The 25,176-nt window shown below is 37.4% G+C and overlaps 3 protein-coding genes across 3 annotated transcripts; all 3 read left to right on the forward strand.

Annotated features, from left to right (window-relative positions):
- Positions 1–9,436: 9,436 nt before the first annotated feature.
- LOC135078063 (brachyurin-like) lies at positions 9,437–14,708 on the forward strand. Its single transcript, XM_063972627.1, has 5 exons — positions 9,437–9,668; positions 10,205–10,481; positions 10,663–10,761; positions 10,999–11,201; positions 14,509–14,708. Exons 1-5 carry the CDS (start codon positions 9,468–9,470, stop codon positions 14,611–14,613), a joined length of 885 nt encoding a protein of 294 aa, XP_063828697.1. The 5' UTR covers positions 9,437–9,467; the 3' UTR covers positions 14,614–14,708.
- A 1,684-nt stretch (positions 14,709–16,392) lies between these two features.
- On the forward strand, positions 16,393–19,193 carry LOC135078064 (brachyurin-like). Its single transcript, XM_063972628.1, has 5 exons — positions 16,393–16,632; positions 17,118–17,391; positions 17,762–17,860; positions 18,363–18,556; positions 19,003–19,193. The coding sequence occupies exons 1-5, from the start codon at positions 16,432–16,434 to the stop codon at positions 19,105–19,107; spliced, it is 873 nt and encodes a 290-aa protein (XP_063828698.1). The 5' UTR covers positions 16,393–16,431; the 3' UTR covers positions 19,108–19,193.
- Positions 19,194–20,223: 1,030 nt separating this feature from the next.
- Positions 20,224–23,532, forward strand: LOC135078065 (brachyurin-like). The gene is made up of 5 exons (XM_063972629.1): positions 20,224–20,451; positions 21,584–21,857; positions 22,581–22,679; positions 23,037–23,230; positions 23,350–23,532. The coding sequence occupies exons 1-5, from the start codon at positions 20,254–20,256 to the stop codon at positions 23,452–23,454; spliced, it is 870 nt and encodes a 289-aa protein (XP_063828699.1). The 5' UTR covers positions 20,224–20,253; the 3' UTR covers positions 23,455–23,532.
- Positions 23,533–25,176: the final 1,644 nt, after the last annotated feature.

A 25,176-nucleotide genomic window follows, 5' to 3' on the forward strand; every position in this document is an offset into this window, starting at 1 on the left:
TCGAAGTGACTTTTATGAAAACTAGAAAGTGGTACAGTTAGAAATACCTAGTTAACTATGTACTCGTATATTTACAATAATAAAGTTGGGAATTTCTTGCAACCAGGCCATATTATGCGACTCTGTCTTACGTCATAATCATAGAAATCAAAAAGAACCCAGAAAATATTACAACACAAACACTGTCCGAACCGCCTGAAAGTCACGTAAAAATAATTATAGCGTTCGAATCATAAAGGTTCTCGACAAAAGCGTGGATTGAAAAATTAATACCATTAAATGCAAAGAGTGTCGCGAACGTGACAGCGGGCGGACGTTAATGCCGCCGGACTAAACAACGTTAGAGCACCCTTGTTACTGCAATTACCCGGCAAAATGCCGCCCGGTTAAAACGGCCGGTTTAAAGTTTTCACCCGGATTTCGCGCATCACGCGACAGATTTAATGCATCAATCAGACGTCGCGGCGCGTCGCTAAATGTTTTTGTACTCTCCGTTTTGTTTGCGATCGATTGTGTGGGTTTTGTGAAACAGCAGTCATGATTTAATGGGAAAGTTTTGATTTTCCTTTTCAAATAACTGCGTCCTTCCTGGGTTGTCTGGATGTGATCGATTCCTAGTGATTAGATCATCTCAGTCCTTATTTCTTGAATTTGTTTAAAGGAATTTCTATTTTAAATTGCTTCAGGCATAGAATGTGAACTCTGAAAAATTGCTACCAAGCCCTAAAATGTTATTTTGTCGTGACCGTTAGACTACTTCAGACAAAGATTGACTGTTTAAAACTCACACTGAGACGTATATGGTCAAGTTTATAGAAAATTAAATAGACAACAATAATTATTTTATGATCCAAGAATTGGAATGCAATTTAATTTCCTATTAAAAGCGAGGAAAATATCGAGTGAACTCGTAGCGCGCAACTACGGCAGCCGTAATAACTGCCGAAGAATCAGTTTATTGGAAACTTCATTTAACTTTCACTGATAACTGACAAAGGCGATGCACGTGTGAAAAACAATGGTATTTATTCCACTAAAAGAGTTAATCTCAGCGAAATTAATGGACAAATTGATGGACTCATTTATCGTTCGACGATTTAAAGGTATTTTTATAGTGGGACAACATAAATTGTGCGTTTCGATACTGTGGCTTAAAATGACAGTAAAATATGTTCGGCTTAAAGAGAATATGAAATGAGCCACGAGCGATAAATAGCGATGACCGGCGATGGATATAAAAGCAGCTTTGTTTTGGGCCTTTACGAATTTGCCTAAATGGATAAATGTCAACGTGAAATCGTGAACTCCGTCAGTTTATAATATAACGCGTGAGATTATAAACTAACAGTGGTTTAGTTTAGATCGCGATCTTACTAACTACTGACGGAATTCTCAATTTAGCGATGACAGACATTATCTCAAAAATGTTTTAGTGATACAAAATCGTAGTAAGGACTTCTTTTTTCTGAACTAATGAATGATATTTTTAATGTGAAATTAACTGGCAATCACAGCGTTAAATACAAACCATGACCTCGCATTTATTTAGTGTTAACATTTTGTCGTTTAATGAGAAGCGCAATGTAGAGCTATGTTTATTGAAATTAAATCGCTTATTTCAGAATTGGTAAACATTTACAAAACTTGTATGCCAGTTTAATGATATAGAATTAATCATTAATTGGTAATCATTTTAATCTGTAGTCATTTCGGTAATCATTGATAACGATAAATCGTTAGCACTGATTAGTGTGTCACACACTTCCAATAGTTAATTAATACAGCGTTTATTTATACGTTTATTTATATTTCAGCTAATCTGTGAACAATCATAGATATTTAAGATTATGCTTAAACTAATATAATTTTGTGTTTACCTAATTTATACGACTTCTTTATTAAATACATAAAATACTTAAATGTCGATAATATGGCTAAACACGGAAAATCCATTTTCTAATCTATTGGATATTATACACGTAAATTGAATTACAATGATAATAAATACTGATAATGATACTTACAGTGATCAAAACACAAACTATGTTTACGTACGATTGAACTAAATTACCCTAATAAAACAGTTTATTAAGGTAGTAGTTGATACTTTTTTGGTGCAATAGCACAGAATAATAATAAGTTTGTACCTTACTATTTCATCTAAAGTGTCTAAAGGGACCATAAACCTGACTAGCAATGATACCAACATGACAAAAAAGTCGCTGTTTCCTTTTCCCTAGCCCTAAAACGTCAATTAACGTCACTAATTTCGCAAGGTTCGTTATTTAAAATTGGCGTCCGTCTTCCACGAGGCGTCATAGTCGATTTTGCCGGCAGACACCTCTTAGCAAAGGTGGAGGAATCTCTAATGGACATCCTTTTCAACACATTAATAGGTTTTAAAATTCGCCTAAGTGGCGCGGAACGGGGCAGGGGTTGATGCAAAGCTTTATGTTACCATGTAGGGTTGTCAAATGACACTAATTATTATAATTTATTTTCTATGTCTGTTTTGTGTTATTGCTACACCAGAATATGGTTTATATTCTTCATGTGTAATATTTTATATTACCCTCTGTACCGAATTACTGAACATCTCTATAATTTTTGCTTCGATGATAACAATTAGTTTATGACGAACAATTTTCGCTTACTTATTCATAAATAACATCAAATCCTAATTAATATGGAAAGCCCTGATTGGATATCATTGATACGTAAATAATGCGATAAGAAATTGTCTATATTATGATTAAATAAGTTAATAAATGGGCGAATTCACAAAATGTTTAGTACACCTTTTGTCACGAAACATAACTTTATACGTGACTGGGAACCCTATTCTCACCCCAATCCCGATTTAAAAGTGCTCTATGGGAATTTTCGAACCCACGCCATTCTCCAAAAACCCTTTGTTTTAACTGTTTCCTTTTGGAATTTCATTGACATGTTTATTCACATTTTTACAGTGCGAACTAGCAAACTAGCTTTAGTTAGAGCCTCTTTTTCAAAGGTTCTTGACACATTAAGCCCTGCAGCGCATTTTATAAAAGCACACGCACAATGGCATAAATAAAGTGAATAAAATTCATTTGTAAAATCCGTGAAATTGCTGCGAAATAAAGCACAATATTTCTAGTGCCTGCGGCGTCAAATATCAATAAAGAACAATCCGATTGGTATTACTAATTATTTTTACCTTTTGATCGTACATTTTGCATGTAAAGATAAGTTATTTTTTAAACTTACATAAAAATTTTTTTTGTAAGTTTAAAAAATATTTCAATCATTTCATAGATCACGTAACGAACTAGTTTATTAACTTACTGATAAAATTATTCCTTTAAAATCATTTCGTGGTCAATAAAATAGAACCGATCATGACACCTCGTATCACAAAGTCAATTTGCAGCATGGCATCATGGCAAGACAAATAGTGCGAGCGCTTCATTCATACCCCCAGATTGGTGCAGGCTCTGCACTGATCCACGTCCTTGACATCTCGCAATCACTCCGAGACGTCTCCAGTATCGAGATATCGAATATCGAGCAATCGAGTGCAAACGTCGAGGATTCGAGGACACCTCGAGAGGCTGGTAACGCGAACTAACGCACTTGATCGTCCGAAGCCGAAGACCGAAATTCGATTAATGTTTGAGCCCGCCGCTACTCGCTCGTTCGAGTTGACTGCGACTAATCGAATCTCAATTCGACACAAGCTTGCGAGGTATTCTCGAAATGCGGGTTGCGCACTGGATTGTTGTATTTGTAATGTATAACTCCGAATACGGTCCTAGAATATAACAACACACATTTTTTCAAAATTATAATTCAATAAGTAGTGTTTTTTATTTGTTTTTTTGTTTTTTTCATACAAAATACATCACATGGATGGCCATAATAATGACGTTGGACGTTTACCTACGCGTACCAGTAAATGTGCGTCGTCAAATTAGCCTACGCAACGTGAAATTTTTCAGACGCGCCAAAAAGCGTCGATTTTCAGCGGGCGTTTTCGAGCGCATTACACGCTGGAGGCGCGTACACAAAACGCTTGTGCGCCCGCACACGGCCCGACGCCGGCGAACACCGCGCCAATTAGAATGAGCACGTAGCGTGGCGTCATCATCGCCCGTTCCCCGCCCGCCGCAAAAATGCGCTGAGAAACGAATGCGGTTTTTTCGAGTTTATTTTTTAATATTGCAACATTCCATTGTTTTTGTTATTTTTCCATATCATTGGAGGTGTATTATTTGCTTGCATAGATGCTCGTTTTAAATAAATTCTTCGAGTCTACTTTGAAATATTATGTACTTATAACATTTCTATATTCTTTGTCTAAGTAGGATTTATTGGTATCGCTAATGAGTTTAACTCAACACTGGCTTACACATAAAGTGATGATAAAATGATTTTTTTCGTTTGATTGGATTAAAAAAAGAAAAAAGGAACGATTCATTACATTTGCTCTATCTTTTGCTTCGTCCAGCTGCCTGCGAGCGAAATAGGATCGGCACGTAACGTGGTGTCATCATTGCGTTTGCAGCTCTCGTCTGTAAAACTGCTCTGTAACACTCAGCTGTCGGCAGCGGTGCCCTATTTTACTGTTTCTATCTATTTATTGGAAGTAGAACGAGAATTTCCCGAAGAAACCAATTTTCATTTAGGTAAAATGGAGTTTTACTATCTGCTAAATGGTTCTTAACCCTTTACCGCATGAATAAGCCAAAGTTTTTTCCATTGCTTGTTGCATTAACTATTGCAATCTTCTAACATCAAGCTTCAACATTCTTGTCCTTCCCTCTACTGACTACGATTCATATCAAATCTATAACTTTATTATCTATCTATCTATAGCGTCACTAGATTAACGTGTTATTCAGCCAAAATACTTCAGTACAATCTTTTTCATGCCCAAGATCCACACGAAAAGTTTCTCGACACGTATTGCACAAGAAATCTTTGAAAAACCGCCCACACCAAACAAAATCGCATAGCAAATCTCATCATGCGACATTTTAGCTGCCTCGTTCGCGTAGTTGGCAGTCAAGGGTCGTTGTGATCGAATAAATTAGTAATAACGGCGTAAATTTAATTAGCGCGGTAATTGCGCGGTTGGCCTTGCTAATGCCTGATCCGCTCGGAAAAACTCTGTCAGTCTAAAGTCGAAAGCTTAAGTTTTGCGAACTTACCCAGATTTTCTGCAGAAGTGCTTTGATTGGACTTTGGAGTATTAGTGGAAGTTTCTTTAGCTTTATTGGCATTTGATTAAATTTTTTATTGTTATTTGCTAATTGTCATGGTTGATGATGATCGCCTAACATCAAAAGTAACCTACAAGCCGGTTTGCTAGGTACCTACCTTTAAAAAAACTTACTCATTAACTCTACAAGGACTGAAAAACGTGGGCGTAGCTACGCCACACTAATCAGTTTTTCAGTCCTTAGTAAAATTGGTTACGAAGGTATACGACAATCAGATCGCATGGGAATACTGTACCTATCACTTCGTCTTATTACGATCATTAGAAAGCTGTCTTCATTACTCAGCTCGAGTCAGCATTAAAACCGCTAACTTACTTCCCGAATACGTACACGTAGCTAAATAACTGAAGCGATAGCTTATTGCGAAGTTAGTGCTGTACCCGAGGCCTGCGTCGGACGCGTTTTAATATTTGGGCGGTATGGAGGCCGTAGACACGGGCGCCTCGTGGCTTGACTTGACGCCGGCGTCACTGGCATATACTGCGACTTAACCGTCTTGATACTTGACGAATTAACTTTATTTCATAAAATGATAGTTTTAATACTTCCAGTAATCGACACTAGGCTCTTGAAGCAAATAGTAAGCGTGGCAATTCCTAATATCGTTAGGGAAACACTGCTGATATCATTTTTATTATGCTCTGTAGGTATATTTTTTGATTTATTATAACGTCTTTTCATCTTCTATTCTATACACTATCATTATGATTAAAGTCCTTTTTATAGAAGATCTCCATTCGCTCATGTTTTGCAGGCCTTTGTATTTCAGTATTAATATGGTATTTGTATAAGTCTTAATGTGTTCAGTCGTTTTTCTTAATGTTGCTTTTACTAACCAACTCTTTCCTCCAAGTATCAAGATAGTTCACGCCTACTCTTCAAAAACGTATCACCGTAAACTCTATAATCCGGTGTGCAAGTTTATTAAACGTCAGTACCATACGGTTCGTACCTACTTATTGCCGGTACGCGGAAAATTGAGACGAAACAATATGCAATCTCGTGGGTGTGACGGAGACAGACGCAAGACTTTCCTCATCGCAAAACAACATCAATATCGCGCTCATTTAATAAGCTTACTTATATACTTACCTCTTGCTAATAAGAAAATTCATTAATCACCAAGGCTTTATTTTGTTGTGCTATCAAATAATTAATTAAATAATTCCGTAACAGCTTTTCTATGAACCACGCAAAACCAAAAAAGTGTTTACTCATTCAAAATACTAATCTTATCCGCTTATCGCATCCGTTTAATTTAAATTCGACGGATTGATTGAAATTATCCGATTGAGCAAAGGACAATGACCAAAAATGTATGGAGTGTGGTCCAAATGTCCACCACTAACGAGCCCTATGTAGTAAAATAGTCTACTAAATACTGATTGATTATAACCAAACCGCAATCAAAAATATGCTGTCGGTAAAAAGTTATGACTGAATGAAAAGTCAAGTTTTTTACCTTTTCATCCGAAAAATGTTCTTTATATCATTCTATCCATCGCACATTTTGGATTATCTATGCATGTTATTTCATGTCGCTTAGTGTGCCGTGTTACATTCTCGCTAAAAGAAAAAAAAATAAGCTCAGAAGAAAGACATCAATATTGGAATTATGGTCGGGTGGTCGCTGCTCCGCCCCTATTGGTTGTAGGGTGATGTTATATAACCTAAAACCATCCTTGATAAATGGGCTATCCATGACAAAAATAATTTTTCAAATCGGACCAGTAGTTCCTGAGATTAGCGCGTTAACTACTACAATTTTTCATACGGTCATAACTTTTTACTGACAGCTTATTTTTTTTTCGTCCCATACTGAAAGTTAATCTCTATTTAATGGACTATAAGCCAATATAGGTCTCATTAGTGGTGGACATTTGGACCACTTTTGGTCATTGTCCTTGATTTAAAGCAATCTTTCGAATCTTGATAACAAATACAACTGACAAAGAGTTAGGACTTAGGTGGTTTGGATTGTTTGGAACACGCCCCACTATTCACACGATTCAATTTGTAATTTTGTTTACGCAGAGACAACATTCTTAGTGGTTCCATCTTGGTTCAGGGCTTTAGTTTGTTCCTACAACTTAGTGGTTTCCACAGATTAGGGTGGGTGTCGTTAATTAGAGTCCTTTAAAACGCTATGAAGTGCTATAGTATGCGGAAAATTGGTGACATAATCGTTAGTTTGTTGATAGAGCTTTAGAAAAAACTACAAATACCTACTACAACTCGTTGTTCAGATTATGATCGTTTGGTCTGAATCCACCTTCGAGGTCTAGTTATTTACCTAAACAGTTATCGAGCGTCATGTCAGGCCGCATCCGAGCACGAGAGCAAGAGTCCATTGTTGCCGACATGACAAGCCCGGCCGCCGGACATGCCGGTGCGCCGTGATTGACTTAATTGGACAGCTTGACATGCAGTATCTGCTACTTCAAAATTACTATCGGGAGATAAGCAGACACAGTAACACAAGCGCAATACGATTTTGGTTACCTACGTAGTAAAAGTTTAGACAACAAACAAAAGGATGCCCTATGATGTTGATGATGATGAAAATGAAATAATAGACACAATCCCAAATCTTTCAAACTATTAGTAAAGCATCAATATCTCTTTACAAAGCAAATTGATTACCTATATTAAAATAATTAAATTAAAAAGAATCACATAAAATTGGTAGAAAACAAGTAATCAAGATGCGCGTTTTGTTGGGTCCTTTGAAAATCTTGAAATCGACTTAAACCGGTTTCTGAAATACTTACAAAGATCTGTCTAAAAATAAACGATTTAAATTGATGCATTGTAAAGATACAACGTTTTAAAATGCTGGTCGGCTGCTTTAAAACACACTAGATACCTAATAAACAACTTCCTACAACCTGATACTTTAAAAATATTTACAGCTCTCCCACTAATCACTATTGTTCGCATATTTTTCAGCTAAGTCAAGCAACACCAAGCTGTGTGCCATTCTTTGCCGGGAACAACGCGTTAGTGGCGCTACTTCGCAGATTTCCCCGCGGGGCCGCCACCTGCTCTGCTAATAATCTCGGCAGCATTACTGGCCCCAGACTAACATGACTCTGTCTTATTTACAACCAAATACTGCTAAATAAGCTAATGCATCGGAGAATTAATGGGTAAGAAGTCCACCGTACACTTACGAACTGGCAATTTCTTAACTATTCTGACACAGTGGAAACAAAACTTAAGGAAATCTCTATACATCTTTGGTATTATTGGAAGGATTATTCACATTTTAAAACTTGTAACCCCAGCTGAACCTCAACTTTGAGCACCAATCAGGTATGTGTTTACCAAAATAATCTGAATGGCAAAATGGAAGATATCCAACAAGCTCACTATGTGAATTGAATCTGAATGCAATGTCAGCATAACTAAAGAGTTTGGCTGTTGTAGACTGAAGAGCAACCAGTTTTGCGTGAGCCCCCCTGTCCTCCTGTCCGAGTGTTTTGTAGGTACAAGTGGGGTCAGAGGAGAAGTGCTTTGGAGGTTAGTTTAAAGTGGGCGGCTAATATCATTGGGCTGTTCCGGGCCGCTTGAGTGACAGTCCCCTGCGCGGTAGAAACTGACATTGTTTGTTTGTGAGGCGCAATGCGGGAAGTCATCCCTTCGCCGAACACAAATTGTTACTTTACTCACATGAACAAGTGCATTATTTATGGTTTTGGAATGGTTCATACTATTTTACAAAAGTTTGTATATTTTTGTAGCGTTATCATTTCAGGGGCCTTTGTAGCGTTATAGTTTTACGCTTTAGTGATTTGAAAGATATTTTTTTCAGGATCGAAGGTTAACTTACTGCAATTGATTCGTCGAATCGAAATCTGTGATGAATATTTTAACATTGTTTAAAGACTGATTATGTATAACAACAAATTATTGACAGAAGACGTTACGTAACATGCTACACGTTAACAGAAACATTTGCAATTTCCTACACGTGCTCGTAATGCCTTATAGTTAACACCAAACATTTTAAAAATGTATGAATAGACACATTTACCAGTCATGCACTGATGTATGCGTACTGATTTGTACCAAAACTAAAGATATGAACTATCAATCAATCACTCCGTATCGTTAGTTTAGCATAATCATTTAATTTTATCGGCAGGGACAACTGTATAAATAATGCGTGATTGGGTAATTAATTAGTTGGATCCGGTGAAGATGATGAAATTATTGGTTGTTGTTCTGGCAGTCGCCGCCGCATACGGGGAGGAGATCCCTGCGGCTTCGACCAGCGCCTATGGGTACCTGGCCAACTCTGTGGCGCATGCTGAGAAGCTGCGAGCCTCGGAGGAGACCTACCTCGCCCAGCAGAGGATCGTTGGTGGCCTGCCCGCTAACCTTGGACAGTACCCGTACCAGGTATGCATTGTAAACCTAAGAAGACCGTATTTTAGGAACAAACTTAAAACAAATCAGTGAATTGTTTGTTATTTCTAAAATTCCTTTAAGAATAACATTTAATTTACCTATTTCCAATTAAAAAAGGTTCAACAATTATTTCTGACTAGCTTTCCGCCCGCGGCTTCGCCCGCGTGAAATTTTGTCATGTCACCAAAAAACAATATCGCGCGCGTATTTGCTCACCGTTTAGACCTACCCTGGACTATGACAAACATTTTAAAACCAAAATCAGCTCAATCGGCCCAGCCGTTCTCGAGTTTTGATCAGACTAACGAACATCAATTCATTTTTATTTATATAGATATTACTAGTACATCATGTGAGCTTTGATCTATCAGTCTTTGACACGCGATATTTTATTATATGAGGTTGCAATTTGCGATATATCTTTTACAGTAGGCATTTTCAATTTTACTTTAATATTTTCCATAAGTATGTCGCAGTTCAAAAATTCGTGAAAGTAATTTAAATTCAATAATTAAATTTCCTTCCAGGCTGGTCTCCTGATTGACATCATCGGTTTGGAGGGTAGAAACGGAGTGTGCGGCGGTTCCCTAATCAGCGCGAACCGCGTGATCACCGCTGCGCACTGCTGGTTCGACGGCCAGAACCAGGCCTGGAGGCTCACCGTCGTGCTCGGCTCCGTCACCCTCTTCACCGGCGGCAACAGGCAGCTGACCAGCGAAATCGTCGTCCACCCCAGCTGGTTCCCTCTACTGGTCCGCAATGACGTCGCTGTCATTTACTTGCCCAACAGCGTTGCCTTCTCCAGTAAGTCTCATTTCAATTTCACAGGAGATAACTTTGATTGAATTTTTTTGTTATAAAATAGCATTTTTCAGAACATAATTGATATCTGTTTTTCTTACTAATGTTGCTATGCTATGGGGAGATAACAGGCGAGGGTATCGTAACCTAAAAAGTTTATTCTAAATTATTTTTCGTACATCAGACACCATCTCCCCCGTGGCCCTGCCGTCTGGCGCCGAGATTGAAGAAAACTTCGCTGGCTCCGCTGCCATCGCTTCTGGATTTGGACTTACTGTTGACGGTAATTAATTATAATAATAATTATGGACTACATCATGCAACCATTCATGATCATACTAAGTATATACTAAAGTAGTCTACTCGAATAGAAGACTTTACGTATTAGTATTACTGCGATGTCAGATCTCAATCACTACCTACGTGACCAGATTTTTAGTTAGAATACTATTACTATAACTCAGACCAAACTCAGACTTACTTTTTTTTGTGTACCTACATTAATTATTCAATATTCCAGGTGGTTCCATCAGCCAAAACCAGTTCTTGAGCCACGTGACCCTGAGAGTGATCACCAACTCCGTGTGCCGCCTCCTGTTCCCCTTGGTCCTGCACGACACCAACATCTGCACCAGCGGCATCGGAGGCGTCAATGGCGTCGGCACTTGCCAGGGCGACTCCGGCGGCCCTCTCGTCATCAACAGGGAGAACCGGCCTCTCTTGGTGAGAAAGTTTCATTAATCTTGCGCCTTATTTCCGATCTTGTATTAAAAGTATACGAACCTTCAGTTGTAAAAGGATAGGTTAGTCTCATAATGGATTACAAGAACCATTGTTTATAGTCCTATCTTTTAAATCTCACTGTAATTGCTGTTTTTTGTCTTAATTGGAGTGGTGTAATTAGTACTTTTTTGACTTCCATGTATTTTTAAACTTTTTAATAGCAAAATGCAACACAATAGCCGTATGTCAGGTCTAGACATTTAAATTAAGTTTGGCATCACAACGCAATGGAAGCAAATAAAAACCCTGTTTGGATTATGGTTCACCCACTTAAAAAATAATTTTCTTTTGACTATACTCAACCAGTGCCGGATTAAGCCAGCGCGGGGCCTGTAGCAAATTTCTATCAAGGGGCCCTTGGTTTGCTTTAGGTTCTCAAGTTTAGGGTATTAAATGAAACAAAACTGTTACAAATGAACTTTTCTTGATTTAATGTGGGAAAATTTAGAGATAACACTTTCAATATCAACTTCTTTAAGCAAATCATGCTCTATATTCAACAAAGTAAGATGATTAAGACGTTCTTGTCCCATCGTGTACCTTAATTCATTTTTAATACGTTTTAATGTTGAAAAAGAACGTTCGCCACTGCAGTTAGTGATCATGAGAGACATGTAAATGCGCAAGGCAATTTCTAAGTTTGGAAAACACGATTCTAAAGAATTATTTATTAAAAGTTTTTTAAAATGATTAGTTTTTCAAACGTTGTTTGTAAAATGATCTTTTGTCATACGTTTTTTGTTAAATAATAGTAAACCTCATTTTTTAATTATCCGCTTTTTTACTTGCGACTCTAAAACACCTTGCTCTTAATATACCGTCATTAGCTTTCAATAATCTCGAAACATGATCGATATGATAATAATCGATTAAAAAGGTTAGCTATATTCACTCATAAAATGAATCTATATTTTATAACAAATTAACCAACTATAGTAGATTGGATCGTGACTGAATTAATAAATTTTAAATAGTTCGCCTGTTTTCTCGAAATATTGAAAAAATCGATATTATATTAAAATCGATTAAAAAAGTATAATCTCGGCTACCTACGTAAACTCAAAAATAAATGTATACCTATTGAAAAAAAAAAATCTGACCGCTTGAAGGGTAGAAATGTGGTATCTATAGATGCTAGTCTAAATACATACAGTGTGTCACGTTAAAGTGTACATATGAAAATTGATGAAACTAGACCTATTTTTATCGACAAAAAAGAGGTCAAAAATTTTTTGTTTTTTTTTTAATTTTTTATATAATTTTTTTTCTTCCAGTTACTTGTTGTAAAGAAAACGTAATAACTTTTAAACTAAGCGGTATATCCTGGAAAATAAAAACAGTAATAATGCTAAATAACAGGCGATACTAAAAAAAATACAAAAAATACACAAAAAATGCCAACAAATAATAAAAAATGACACTTTTTGAAAAAAATCTGCTTTTAAATTCGTGTTTTTTTGGTTATTTGATAAATTTCTCCAAAAAATGCCCCTATAACCGGTGGATTTTATTACTTTGTATTATTCTCTATCGTATTACCTTCGTAAAACCAAAAATCACATGTCTCTATCCCTATCACAACGTTTGCAATGACCCTTTGAACTAAGCCTCTCCGGGCGCGCCATTCAACGCTTCGTTAACAACGAAACTGAAAATGGCTCTAGATTTGTAATTTTGATAAAGACAAGTTAGATTTCAAATAAAAACAAAAGTTTTCGAATAAAATAAGCATTTTAGTTAAAATAAAATTGTCTCTACCTGTAGCGGAGAATAATGTTGTGGCAGGCCTTTGTTCAAACGATCATAGCAAATGTTGTGATAAGGATAGAGACATGCGATTTTTGGTTTTACAAAGATAATACGATAGAGAATAATACAAAGTAATAAAAACTACCTGTTATATGGGCATTTTTGGAGAAATTTATCAAATAACCAAAAAAACACGAATTTAAAAGCAGATTTTTTTCAAAGTCTCATTTTTTATTATTTGTTGGCATTTTTTGTATATTTTATGTATTTTTTTAGTATTGCCTGTTATTTAGCATTATTACTGTTTTTATTTTATCAGGATATACCGCTTAGTTTAAAAGTTATTACGTTTTCTTTACAACAAGTAATTGGAAGAAAAAAAAATTATGTATAAAAAATTTAAAAAAAATCTCAAAATTTTTTTGACCTCTTTTTTTCGATAAAAATAGGTCTAGTTTCATCAATTTTCATGTGTACACTTTAACGTGACTCACACTGTATTATATCGATTATAATTAAACATTATAGGCCAGGAGAATTACATTTTAAATCGGAAATAAGTCCTACAAAAGATTTTATCGCTTTAATGGCTTCATTGGTTGCCCATTAAGACTCTCCTAGGTTTTCGACTTCGACGGAGTTGTGCTTAAGTGGTGGGGGGCCCCCGAAAGGGGCGCTTTTTATTTATGTTTTCCGGTTATATCGGACTTAATCCTGCATTTAATCCTGCATTAAATAAGACCAAATTCATACATTTTGGACACACCGTTTTCGTGCAAATGTTCGGCAAAGTAGGAAAAGTCGTAACTTGTAAGCCTTGATAGGGTTACACTGGTTGAGGCGCTCCTTTTCAAGACTTGGAAGCCTGCGGGTAGCGCCATTGGACGTGGAGAGGGTTATACACATATTTTCTACTTTGCCGAACATTTGCACGAGAACGGTTTGTTCAAAACATATATATTTGGTCTTATTTAATGCAGGATTAAATGCCCTTCAACGGTCAGGAAGACCACTTTTCGATAGGGTAAGTCCTTTACGCGGTATAATCGGAAAACCGAAAAAGCGCCCCTTTCGGGGGCCCCCACCACTTAAGCACAACTCCGTCGAAGTCAAAAACCTAGGAGAGTCTTTATGGGTAACTAATGAAGCCATTAAAGCACTAAAATCTTTAGTAGGAATTGTTTCAGACTTAATTCATTTTTGTGTTTAATTCTACTGGCCTATTAGAGAACATTCACGTTAAAAAGTTCGTAAAATACCTACCTACTTATTTTTATGATTTAACGTGATGAAATCGAGTTTTAGATTTTCAAGTGAAAGTAAAGCATAGCCTAATGCAAGATATTTTACGCTCCTATCTAAATTAATCTTTTTTTATTTCGGTCAGACAGGCTTTGGAGCGCGGGGCCCCCAAATTCGCGGGGCCCGTAGCATTTGCTACTCTTGCTACGTGGCTAATCCGGCACTGTACTCAACTTGATTTTTTTTGTCCTTGCAGATCGGTGTGACCTCCTTCGGAAGCGCCTTTGGTTGCCAGGCCAACTTCCCCGCTGCCTACGCCAGAGTCACGTCATACATCGACTTCTTCAACCAGAACCTCTAAACGAATCCAACGAAATATGTTATGGAGATGGAATTTGAAATGCAAGTTGCAAACTGATACGGCTAAAACAAAGCAATAAATTGCGATTAAGTTAATGCATGTTTTTTAATTTACTATTATTCTGAATGATTCTGATTTCATTATTCACAAGGAAAACATTAAATAGGTACATACCTATGTACCTATTTAATCTTGGGGTACCTACCCCTAAATATACAATAAATGTACTAAGTAAATCTGCCTTTTGTCGTTGCAAATCTACTTTTGAATATTCCTGTCTAGTTTTCCTGAATAAGTTTTTTATAGTAACAAACTATTATTTATGAAAAATATGAGATTTTCCACTGTACTCGTAGGTGTATTGTTCCACTATACCACAATACCAAAATATTCAATTATCCGATTGCAAAAATTTTTATTTAGATGAGCTTAATCACTATAAGATTTTAAACTTTCGCGTTCCATTTCAACTAAAATAGATAGACACGGGTCTTAACGCGACGTTCAATAATGAGTTGAATTCTGTACTCACGTTAAGACCCGTGTCTTCTATTTTAGTTGAGTTTAATCACTTCCAAATACCTACAATGTTAAGATTAACAATATTATATGTGAAAAATGTGTTTTCCATTCAGGCCCTTTTCTTGAAATCATGCTGAGTGCTAACTATACATCGGAATTTCTAATTCGCACACTATCTTATCTACTACGTCAATAAATTAATTAATCACTAGACAAAGTTTGATTTAATCTTAGCAAAAAATAGCCAACAATAACAAGGAAAAAACCTCAATTTTACCAACATTATCATAAAATGCATAATCATAAAATATGTATAGCAAAATAACGCTATGCCAAGCATAACATGTAAGTAGATGTTAAGCCGGGTATCCAGTGTGTGTTTTGCTCTACACAATCAACAAAAACATGTCAACATTCAACATTTTTAGGCAATTTTGTTTGTTTGTTTAAGATTACGAGTAGGTAACGCTTGTTCCTAACTTGTAGTCTCATGAGTTGTCGACTGTAAGTTAAAAAAATAAAATGAGATTGAGTAAGACGAATTAGTGTCCAAAATTATCTTTATACTGCATTCTGCAATATTTGTTAGGCTCGAAATACCTCAGTGAAACAGCCCAAGCTTCCATCGCATAGGTAAACCGATTATGGTTGGCTTTTGTATCTAAATTGCTGCACAGCATCTGGTCTAAAGTAAAAGGTTTGAATATTAATAAATATGCGATACCTAGGTAGGTATTTGGGTATTCGGGATAATGGTAAGACTTACACTAACTTGTCAATTTAATTACGAACGAGAAAACTTAATTCTAATATATTTTTATTCGTTATCGCTTGCACAATGGACCTTTAATTACTTTGTAAAACCCCGTCGTAATTTCTTGGCGTACGTATGGGTGGTTCATAAAGTGATGGCGATTTTTTTTACATTCCACGCACCTGCAGTTATGATTTTGTAAGTGTGCATTTGAGAATTTTCTGCCAGAGCTACAACTTAAAATAAATCACATTTATTTAATAGCAGTTGATCAACGAAAGAGTGATTTAAGACGATCATGTTGGAGAAAAAGAACCTTTCTTCATGAGGTATTTTCAAAATATGATGGTAAAAAAACGAAAAAAAATTGACGTCACTTTTGGACCACCCTGTACTATCGTAAAATCCAAGTAAATTGATCAAATTCATATCATAATTAGTGTAATAATCGTCTGATAATAGTAGTGCGTACTATCTTCTACACGAATCTTATAAATAAGCTAACGTCTTTGGTTTACGCACCGCAGTTGCTGTCCGTCATTATGAAGTTCCTGGTCGTCCTTTTGGCAGTGGCCTCCTTGGCCCATGGCAAAGTGGTTGTCCCCGACAACCATACTGCCTTTGGATACCTGAAGAACTCCATCGCCGAGGCTGAGAAGATCCGCGTGAGGGAGGAGCAGTACTTACAGCAACAGAGAATTGTCGGAGGTGTGCCCGCTGGCTTGGGACAAGTCCCCTTCCAGGTAATTATGGGATAATTAAATTCATTTAAGGACCTACTCTAATAAAAAACGCGTACCCAAAATATCTAAGTAGGTACACTTCGTTACAAATCACATGCGTAATATACCTACGTGGCGCAGGTAGCGTTTTTTACAAAACAAAAGAGAGAAAAAACCAACATATATTATTTCATTTATTTTTACCAAAAGAATTACAATAACAATGCTTAAAAAATATTTTAAAATTAGTCTACAAAAATTCAAGAAAAGTTTCGAGACAAGAACGTAATGTAAAAATAATGTAGAATGGTTGGCAACCCTATTAAAAGGCGTATTCTGATATCAAACGTAAATAAATATCAATATAAAATCAAAAAAAGGAATTTGAGATTCTCATCTAAATGAAGCGAAGACAGTGCCCTAATAAAATAACCCAAATGCCATCCCCGTCATAGCTCACAGCTAGACTGGACATAGAACTCACCCTTTTACACTTTTTTTTACAGGCTGGTCTGCTCCTCGACGTCATCGGTTTCGAAGGCAGAGGCGTGTGCGGCGGCTCTCTAATCAGTGCGAACCGCGTGATCTCCGCCGCCCACTGCTGGGCTGACGGTCAGAACCAGGTCTGGAGGGTCGAGGTCATCCTCGGCTCGGTGACCCTCTTCACCGGCGGCAACAGGCAATTCACCAGCGTCTTCATCAACCACCCCAGCTGGTTCCCTCTGTTGGTCCGTAATGACGTCGGTGTGATCTACCTGCCTACCAGCGTTACCTTCAGCAGTAAGTGTTTTACTATTTTCGTGTTATGTTAGTTATAGAGTTAGTTCTATTCCAATAAAGTGGGTGGAAAATCCTTTTCGGCAAACAACAGCCTATCGCTTGGAATAAGATTAGATTGTGTTACATACCTAACTATTGTCAATATATATGCCTATACTAAATAATATATCATACAAAAAATATTGACCTATGAAAGATAACCTATAGAATAACGCTCATGTCATCGATTGTGCTGTTGATAATCTGTTTTAAAATTACTGCTAGACAATTAATACTTCCAAACTGAAAAACTGTGCAACCAGCAAACCAAACTGAAGCAAAAAAATCTCCGGTTACCACTATTCTTAAAATTCTACAATCCTTCTTTCAGGCACCATCGCCCCCGTGTCCCTGCCCCAGGGCGCTGAGCTGGAGGAGACCTTCGCTGGCGAATCCGCCATTGCTTCGGGCTTCGGACTCACCGTTGACGGTAAGTAATACAAAATTATTTATGGTTGAGTTAATTTCGCTCACGTCTTCATACCAATAAATGAAGATGTTTGCTCTTCAGTTCGCAGTATTAGAGTACTTATTATTATTCTGTGGTATTAGACAGTTACTGAAGTAAAGATTTCTCCGCAATTTAAACCTTCCAAGGCCTTACCAAGAAACATTACTTAAACATCAGAATCGCAAATGTTTTTAGTAACAATATTTACTTTAATGCACTCTCAAATCACAGACCAATTTTGTTATGCTGTTTTATACGAACGAATGTACTATCGGCAACAGTGTTAACTACCCATTGCCGGTCATGTCGTCTCATTCTATCGCAAATAATTACCATTTGATGAGAGCGGGAGCACAAACGGGAATGGATAGTTAACAGTGTGGCTGTGTGTACCTACTAACGACAACACGATGTAAAACATAATGCAATTTGACCTTTGAAGTTATCACTTATCAAAATACCTACCTTATTCTATTTCTAGGTGGTTCAATCAGCTCCAACCAGTTCCTGAGCCAAGTCAGACTGAACGTTCTCAGCAACAGCGTGTGCAGATTCGGCTTCCCGCTGATCCTGCAAGACAGCAACATCTGCACCAGCGGCATCGGCGGCGTCGGCACCTGCAGTGGTGACTCTGGCGGCCCTCTCTACATCACCAGGGGCAACAGGAATGTCCTGGTAAGAACTCTTTGATATACAGGGTGTTAGGTAAACACAAATCTGATTTTACAAAATTTATTTTGTATGAAAATTAAAACAATTAAAATGATGATATCCGATTTCTGACTTCACCATACCATTTAATATGCCCATGTTAACATGGGCTAGTGTCGGCTCATAATACCCATTTACCTAACACCCTGTATTTTCTACTTTTTATTTTGGTTAGAGTTCACCATCGGTATAAATAATTAAGACAAGCCCAACGGTGGAGCTGCCGTCGAGTTAGTTCGAATCCCATCGCTGGACTATTGTGGTGAACCCACTGGCTGACTGGACGGGTTGTGTAACAATCGAGTCTATTTCGATTTAGCTTTCGCGTCATTGTCCACGGTGGCGTAGCGTAGAGGTGATTCGTTAATCACTACGATGTTATTTAACTTTTTTCAATGTGTTTTTTTTAGATTGGTGTGACCTCCTTCGGTCTTGCCCTGGGCTGCCAGGTGAACTTCCCCGCTGCGTACGCGCGTGTCACCTCCTTCGTGCCGTTCTTCAACGAGCACCTGTAAACAACATCTTAAGTGATGACAAAATAACACCAAATAATTATAACCTAACTACAGTCAGTGATTTACAAATAAAAATCAAAGTTCAACATTGCAGTATTATTAATTTATTTATTGCGTTCATTAATAGCAAAGCAGGTAATGCAAAAATAGGGGTTTCATTAGTTTTGACGTGTACAAATGTATAATGTATGGCGTTACGTAGTTGTATGTACCTTAAACTACTTTTAATAAAGTTTTTGTCGAATTTTAATGAAAAGGACAATACTTACTCAATATTACATATTTATTACACATTTTATCGATATATCAACGAATGTTTTACAGCTGTTTTAGGCGTTAGTTGATAGAGCAATTTTAGTAATAAGTTTAATTTGGGAGCAGCCTTATTCAGATTTTTAGCTCTTTTTTTTCAAAATCGTTTATTTGTGGAACATTAGGTAAAAATATTACACGTGTTGAAAATTAGGTAGAGCAAAAAAACCAACTGCAGGTAATTCCTGAATTTAACTGATAATAATGTATAGGTACGTACCTACTTATAATACGTAATATCACTTTGACGATGAAGGAACTCTTTACCTACTATAAGTACCTACCTAAAGTAGCGTCCAAAATTGTCGTCTAAATTACTGCATTTATTCAATATTTGTTTGGCTCGAAATACCCAAGTGAATCAGTAGTACCCAAGCCAGGTCTAGCTAGTTTCCATCGCATACCTACCTAAACCGATTATGGTTGACTTTTGTATCTAAATAGATATTTGGACTAAATAAACAAAAACTTTCTTTCTTACTTTCTTTAAATTGCTGCACGGCAGCTGGTCTGAAGTAAATGCTCTGAATATGATATGAAATATACAGTATTTGCGATTTACCATCTCTTCTCACATTCGGGATAGAATGGTAAGATTTACTAATTTGTTGATTTAATCAAGTAATTTATCGTGGCAACTTTATCAGTTGCACTTATTCACTTTGATTATTTTGTAAAAGTTTTAAATAATATTTGACGTAGGTATTCTAAAATCCAAGTAAATCAATCAAATCCATATCATCATTAGTGTAATTAATCTGGCACTATCGTCTACATCAACCTTATAAATAAGCTAATGTCATTGGTATTGCACTGCAATTGCTCTCCGTCATTATGAAGTTCCTGGTCGTCCTTTTGGCAGTGGCCTCCTTGGCCCATGGCAAAGTTGTCCCCGACAACTATACTGCCTTTGGATACCTGAAGAACTCCATCGCCGAGGCTGAGAAGATCCGCGTGAGGGAGGAGCAGTACTTGCAGCAGCAGAGGATCGTCGGAGGCGTGCCCGCTAGCTTGGGACAAGTCCCCTTCCAGGTAACTATAGAAATTAACTCCAAAAACTAATGCACTTAAGAAAAAACGCGTAGGTACTTAAAATACTTAACGTAGGTACCTTCACAAAAAATCGAACAGATAAATTAAAGAGAAAAAGAAAAGCCAATACCTACTTAGGCTGAGTTGCACCACCTAACTTTGACCGTAACTTTGACGATAACCGGTATTTTTTGTATGGAGTTTGACGGATTTTTGACGTTTGTCAAAGTTAAAGTAAAATGGTGCAATCCAGCCTTTTTGTGTATTTCTTTAATCTTGACCAACAAAAAAAATTATAGGACTTTATTTCATACTAGCGGCCGCCCGCGACTACGTACGCGTGGATCCCGTTTTACCCATGTGCATGTGGATTGAGTGGCAATTTTGCAATATCCTGTTGTAACTAAGCTTTAAGTTTACTAAGGTACCTGCATGCCAAATTTCAAGCGTCTAAATTAAGCGGTTTAGATTTTTCATACAAAAGGATTTTCCCGCTAATTCCCGTTCCCGTGGGAATTTCGGGAATTACTTGTTGTAACTAAGCTTTAAGTTTACTAAGGTACCTACATGCCAAATTTCAAGCGTCTAACTTAAGCGGTTTAGATTTTTCATACAAAAGGATTTTCCCGCTAATTCCTGTTCCCGTGGGAATTCCTAAGTATACTATAACCTGCCCAGGAGTATGAAGAATAATTGTACCAAGTTTCGTTAAAATCCGTCGAGTAGTTTTTGTTTCTATAAGGAACATACAGACGGACAGACAGACAGACAGACAGACAGACAAAAATTTTACTGATTGCATTTTTGGCATCAGTATCGATCACTAATCACCCCCTGATAGTTATTTTGAAAATATATTTCATGTACAGAATTGACCTCTCTACAGATTTATTATAAGTATAGATTTTAAAGTTTAGTCTAGAAAGATTTCAGGAGATTAGGTATTACATTCTTAATCAATAAGTAATCAGAAACCGTAATGAAGTGATAAAACTGATTTAACTCGTCGTTACTATCTACGTTTACTTATGACCAAGACTTAAATTACATTTAGGCACAGAATAAGTAATAATTTAGGTAGGTAAGTATTTTAATGTCCAACTAACGTAAATCATAATTTTTCTTTTTGTAGGCTGGTATGCTTATTAACATCATCGGTTTCGAAGGCAGAGCCGTGTGCGGTGCTGTCCTAATCAGCGCGGACCGCTTGGTCTCCGCCGCCCACTGCTGGTCTGACGGTCAGCACCAGGCCTGGAGGGTTGAGATCGTCCTCGGCTCCGTGACCCTCTTCACCGGTGGCAACAGGCAGTTCACCAGCGTCTTCATCAACCACCCCAGCTGGTTCCCTCTGTTAGTCCGTAACGACATCGGTGTGATCTACCTGCCTACCAGCGTTTCGTTCAGCAGTAAGTGTTTTACTATTCGACGTGTTCTAGTGGTCATTTCTATGACCACTAGAACATGTCACGCACACACACACTCATTTCTATGACCACTAGAACACGCACCTGAAAGTCCTAGGTTCTAATCCAATAAAGTGCTTACTTCCTCCGGGTGGAAAATCATAGTTCGAATTCAACAACGATAGACTTTTAAATTAAGAGTAAAATTAGTTATTATGATTACATAATGGAAGCATAAAAATATTCATACGAAATACTTGTGACCTATGAATGTCATGCATTTATAAATGCTTCTATGGGTGCACGCACAGGTGTCACATAGTAAGATAAGCTATAGATACGAGTAGTTTCTTATCATTGAAGTAAGTACAGATTATGTTGTTGATAAAAATACTGTTTTAAAATTAGTGTCTGATAGGTAATTTTAAAAGCAGTGAAAAAATTCTCAAAGATGCAATGCAAAACCAAGTTTATTGTTTTATCTGATATTTGAGCTCTTCTGGCTACTGATGGATATCTTGCTAGTAATTTCTCCAAAAAACTCTATATCGTTTTCAAATGTTTTCATGTCTTTAGACAACTTTAAATAACTTTCACAACGAGTTGTATAAATAATTTATATTAAGATAAATTAATGTAGAAACCATATTTTATTATCCTACTAATTTTCAAAGAAATAAAATCAACCGTCACCACAAACTCTTCAATTACATATTATTCTTTCAGACACCATCGCCCCCGTGTCCCTGCCCCAGGGCGCTGAGCTACAGGAGGACTTCGCTGGTGCATCCGCTATTGCTTCAGGCTTCGGGCTCACCGTTGACGGTAAATACTCCAAAATAAAAGGGGTGATCGCCTCGGGTGCCATCCCATGCTACGCCGCCACTGATGGCAGTGTTGACACTTGATGACGCTATTAAAATTTTGTCAAATTAAGTAACGTTGACTTCAGAAATGCTGTTCAATTTCCGTTTTGATAGTTTTTTATTTACAACATTGCTTAATTTAATGCAAACCATGCGGCAGAACAATGGACCAAGTGTACACCTACTTACTCGCCATTATGCGATATTTGACTTGCACCATCAACTCTTACATAACGAACGGTAATCTGTAATTTGGCGTCAACCTGCATTGTAGAATAGAAGTCTTGGAAATAGTTAAATACAATGTAATTTCCAGGCGGTTCCATCAGCTCCAACCAGTTTCTGAGCCAAGTCAGGTTGAACGTTCTCAGCAACAGCGTGTGCAGATTCGGCTTCCCGCTAATACTGCAAGACAGCAACATCTGCACCAGCGGCATCGGCGGCGTCGGCACCTGCAGTGGTGACTCTGGCGGCCCTCTTTACATTACCAGGGGCAACAGGAATGTCCTGGTAAGATCTCTTTGATATATTTTCTTTCCACTTTAGAATTGTTCGTAAGCGGATCACCGTGACGTCAGATGTGAAATCTTTAGAGAATCCTCATTTATATTTCGATGTGATCTTTCCAGATTGGTGTGACCTCCTTCGGTATTGCCCTAGGCTGCCAGGTGAACTTCCCTGCTGCGTACGCGCGTGTCACCTACTTCATGCCGTTCATCAACCAGCACCTATGAACAACATCTTAATTCTTAAGTGATGACAAAATAGTCATAATAACTATACTGACTATACCAATAAAAAATTAAGTTGAACATTGCAGTGTTACTTATTTATTGCTTTAATGAATAGCAATTTTTTCCCTGAGATCCTTTGTACCTTGTACAGTCGCGGAATGAAAAGGTTCGTCACCTTAGTGTCGGTTTTCGCTTGCACTAGGTACTGTAAGAGTCAAACCTGCCAACATAACCGTGCAAGAAACAATGCTGCTAACATTTAAATAAATATGACGTTTGCTAACGAATAAGGTATTGCTTGTTTATTTTTCTATCCCATCAGTGCAATGTTACAAAATGTAGTTTTTTTTATTTAATAGTTAATGGCAGGTTGAACCAACAAGAAGGTGTTAGTTTATCAATCATAATAATCTTCTTGACAAGTTAAATCGTCAAACAACATTGATCTGAATAATTTTGAACTTTACTGACGAACAGTTAAAGATTATTTTCTCTAACTCGAGATTATTCTGTAACATAGTTTCAAAAGGTAAATGTGCTCGTGATTCGTTGAAGGAATCAATTTGAAAACTGACGAACCTTTTCATTCCGTGACTGTACGTACATACTTGATATAGTAAAACAACGAGAAAGGTGATGTATTGTTTTGCAGCTATTTTTAGGTGTTAGTTGATAAACATTAAACAAGTACTCTAGCTTTCAGTAGCATTAACTATGATTAACAATAATTTTAATTTATGAGCAGCCTTATTTAGATTTTTATCTTTAAATGATTTATGGAGCTAATCTTACCTTGTTACGCTACCATATGACCGCAAATTATCTTAGGGATTTAGATTCTTCTAATTTATTGTCGATTTATCATTCATTCATTCTTTTCTTTCATTGATGCAAAATATAGGTACAAATAAAATAATATCTGTATATTATTAACTAGCGGCCGCCCGCGACTTCGTACGCGTGGACCTCGTTTTACTCCATTAGGGGTGGAGTTTCGTAAAATCCGCTCTTAGCATCTATAGCGCATACATTTTAAATTTCAACTCTCTTACTTTAAACACATAGGACTTTCATAATATAACCTTCCAACCCTCCTTTTATCTCCTTAGCCCCCGTGGTTGATTTCTAATGATACATTTTCAGTATATGTACCACCACCACCACCACCATTTCAGCCATAGGACGTCCACTGCTGAACATAGGCCTCCCCCAATGCTTTCCATGTTGATTGATCGATTGAAAGCGGCCTGCGTCCAGCGCTTCCCTGCTACCTTTACGATGTCGTCGGTCCACTTTGTAGGTGGAAGTCCCACGCTACGTTTTCCGGTACGCGGCCTCCATTCCAGAACCATTCTGTCCCATCGGCCATCAGTTCTGCGTACTATGTGCCCTGGCCATTGCCACTTCAGCTTGCTAATCCGTTGGGCTATGTCAGCGACTTTTGTTCGTTTACGGATCTCCTCATTTCTGATTCGATCTCGCAAAGAAACACCAAGTGTAGCCCTCTCCATAGCACGCTGTGCAACTGAGCTTCTGTATACGGCCCATAGTGAGAGGCCACGTTTCCGAGCCATAAGTTATCACTGGTAACACACATTGGTTATACACTCTAGTCTTCAGGCATTGAGGTATTTTGGACGAAAAGATGTTGCGTAGTTTCCCGAACGCTGCCCAGCCGAGTTGTATTCGACGATTGACCTCCTTCTCGAAATTGGACCTACC

Source organism: Ostrinia nubilalis, chromosome 14, assembly GCF_963855985.1.
Source record: "Ostrinia nubilalis chromosome 14, ilOstNubi1.1, whole genome shotgun sequence".
Lineage (NCBI taxonomy): Eukaryota > Metazoa > Arthropoda > Insecta > Lepidoptera > Crambidae > Ostrinia > Ostrinia nubilalis.

Excerpts from the sequence above, each read along its gene's own strand:
- LOC135078063 (XM_063972627.1), top strand. The coding sequence starts at position 9,468 with ATGATGAAATTATTGGTTGTTGTTCTGGCAGTCGCCGCCGCATACGGG. Across the intron at positions 9,669-10,204 it reads TTGGACAGTACCCGTACCAG|GCTGGTCTCCTGATTGACAT; the intron begins GTATGCATTGTA and ends ATTTCCTTCCAG. Across the intron at positions 10,762-10,998 it reads ATTTGGACTTACTGTTGACG|GTGGTTCCATCAGCCAAAAC; the intron begins GTAATTAATTAT and ends TCAATATTCCAG.
- LOC135078064 (XM_063972628.1), top strand. The coding sequence starts at position 16,432 with ATGAAGTTCCTGGTCGTCCTTTTGGCAGTGGCCTCCTTGGCCCATGGC. Across the intron at positions 17,392-17,761 it reads TACCAGCGTTACCTTCAGCA|GCACCATCGCCCCCGTGTCC; the intron begins GTAAGTGTTTTA and ends TCCTTCTTTCAG. Across the intron at positions 17,861-18,362 it reads CTTCGGACTCACCGTTGACG|GTGGTTCAATCAGCTCCAAC; the intron begins GTAAGTAATACA and ends TTCTATTTCTAG.
- LOC135078065 (XM_063972629.1), top strand. The coding sequence starts at position 20,254 with ATGAAGTTCCTGGTCGTCCTTTTGGCAGTGGCCTCCTTGGCCCATGGC. Across the intron at positions 21,858-22,580 it reads TACCAGCGTTTCGTTCAGCA|ACACCATCGCCCCCGTGTCC; the intron begins GTAAGTGTTTTA and ends TTATTCTTTCAG. Across the intron at positions 22,680-23,036 it reads CTTCGGGCTCACCGTTGACG|GCGGTTCCATCAGCTCCAAC; the intron begins GTAAATACTCCA and ends TGTAATTTCCAG.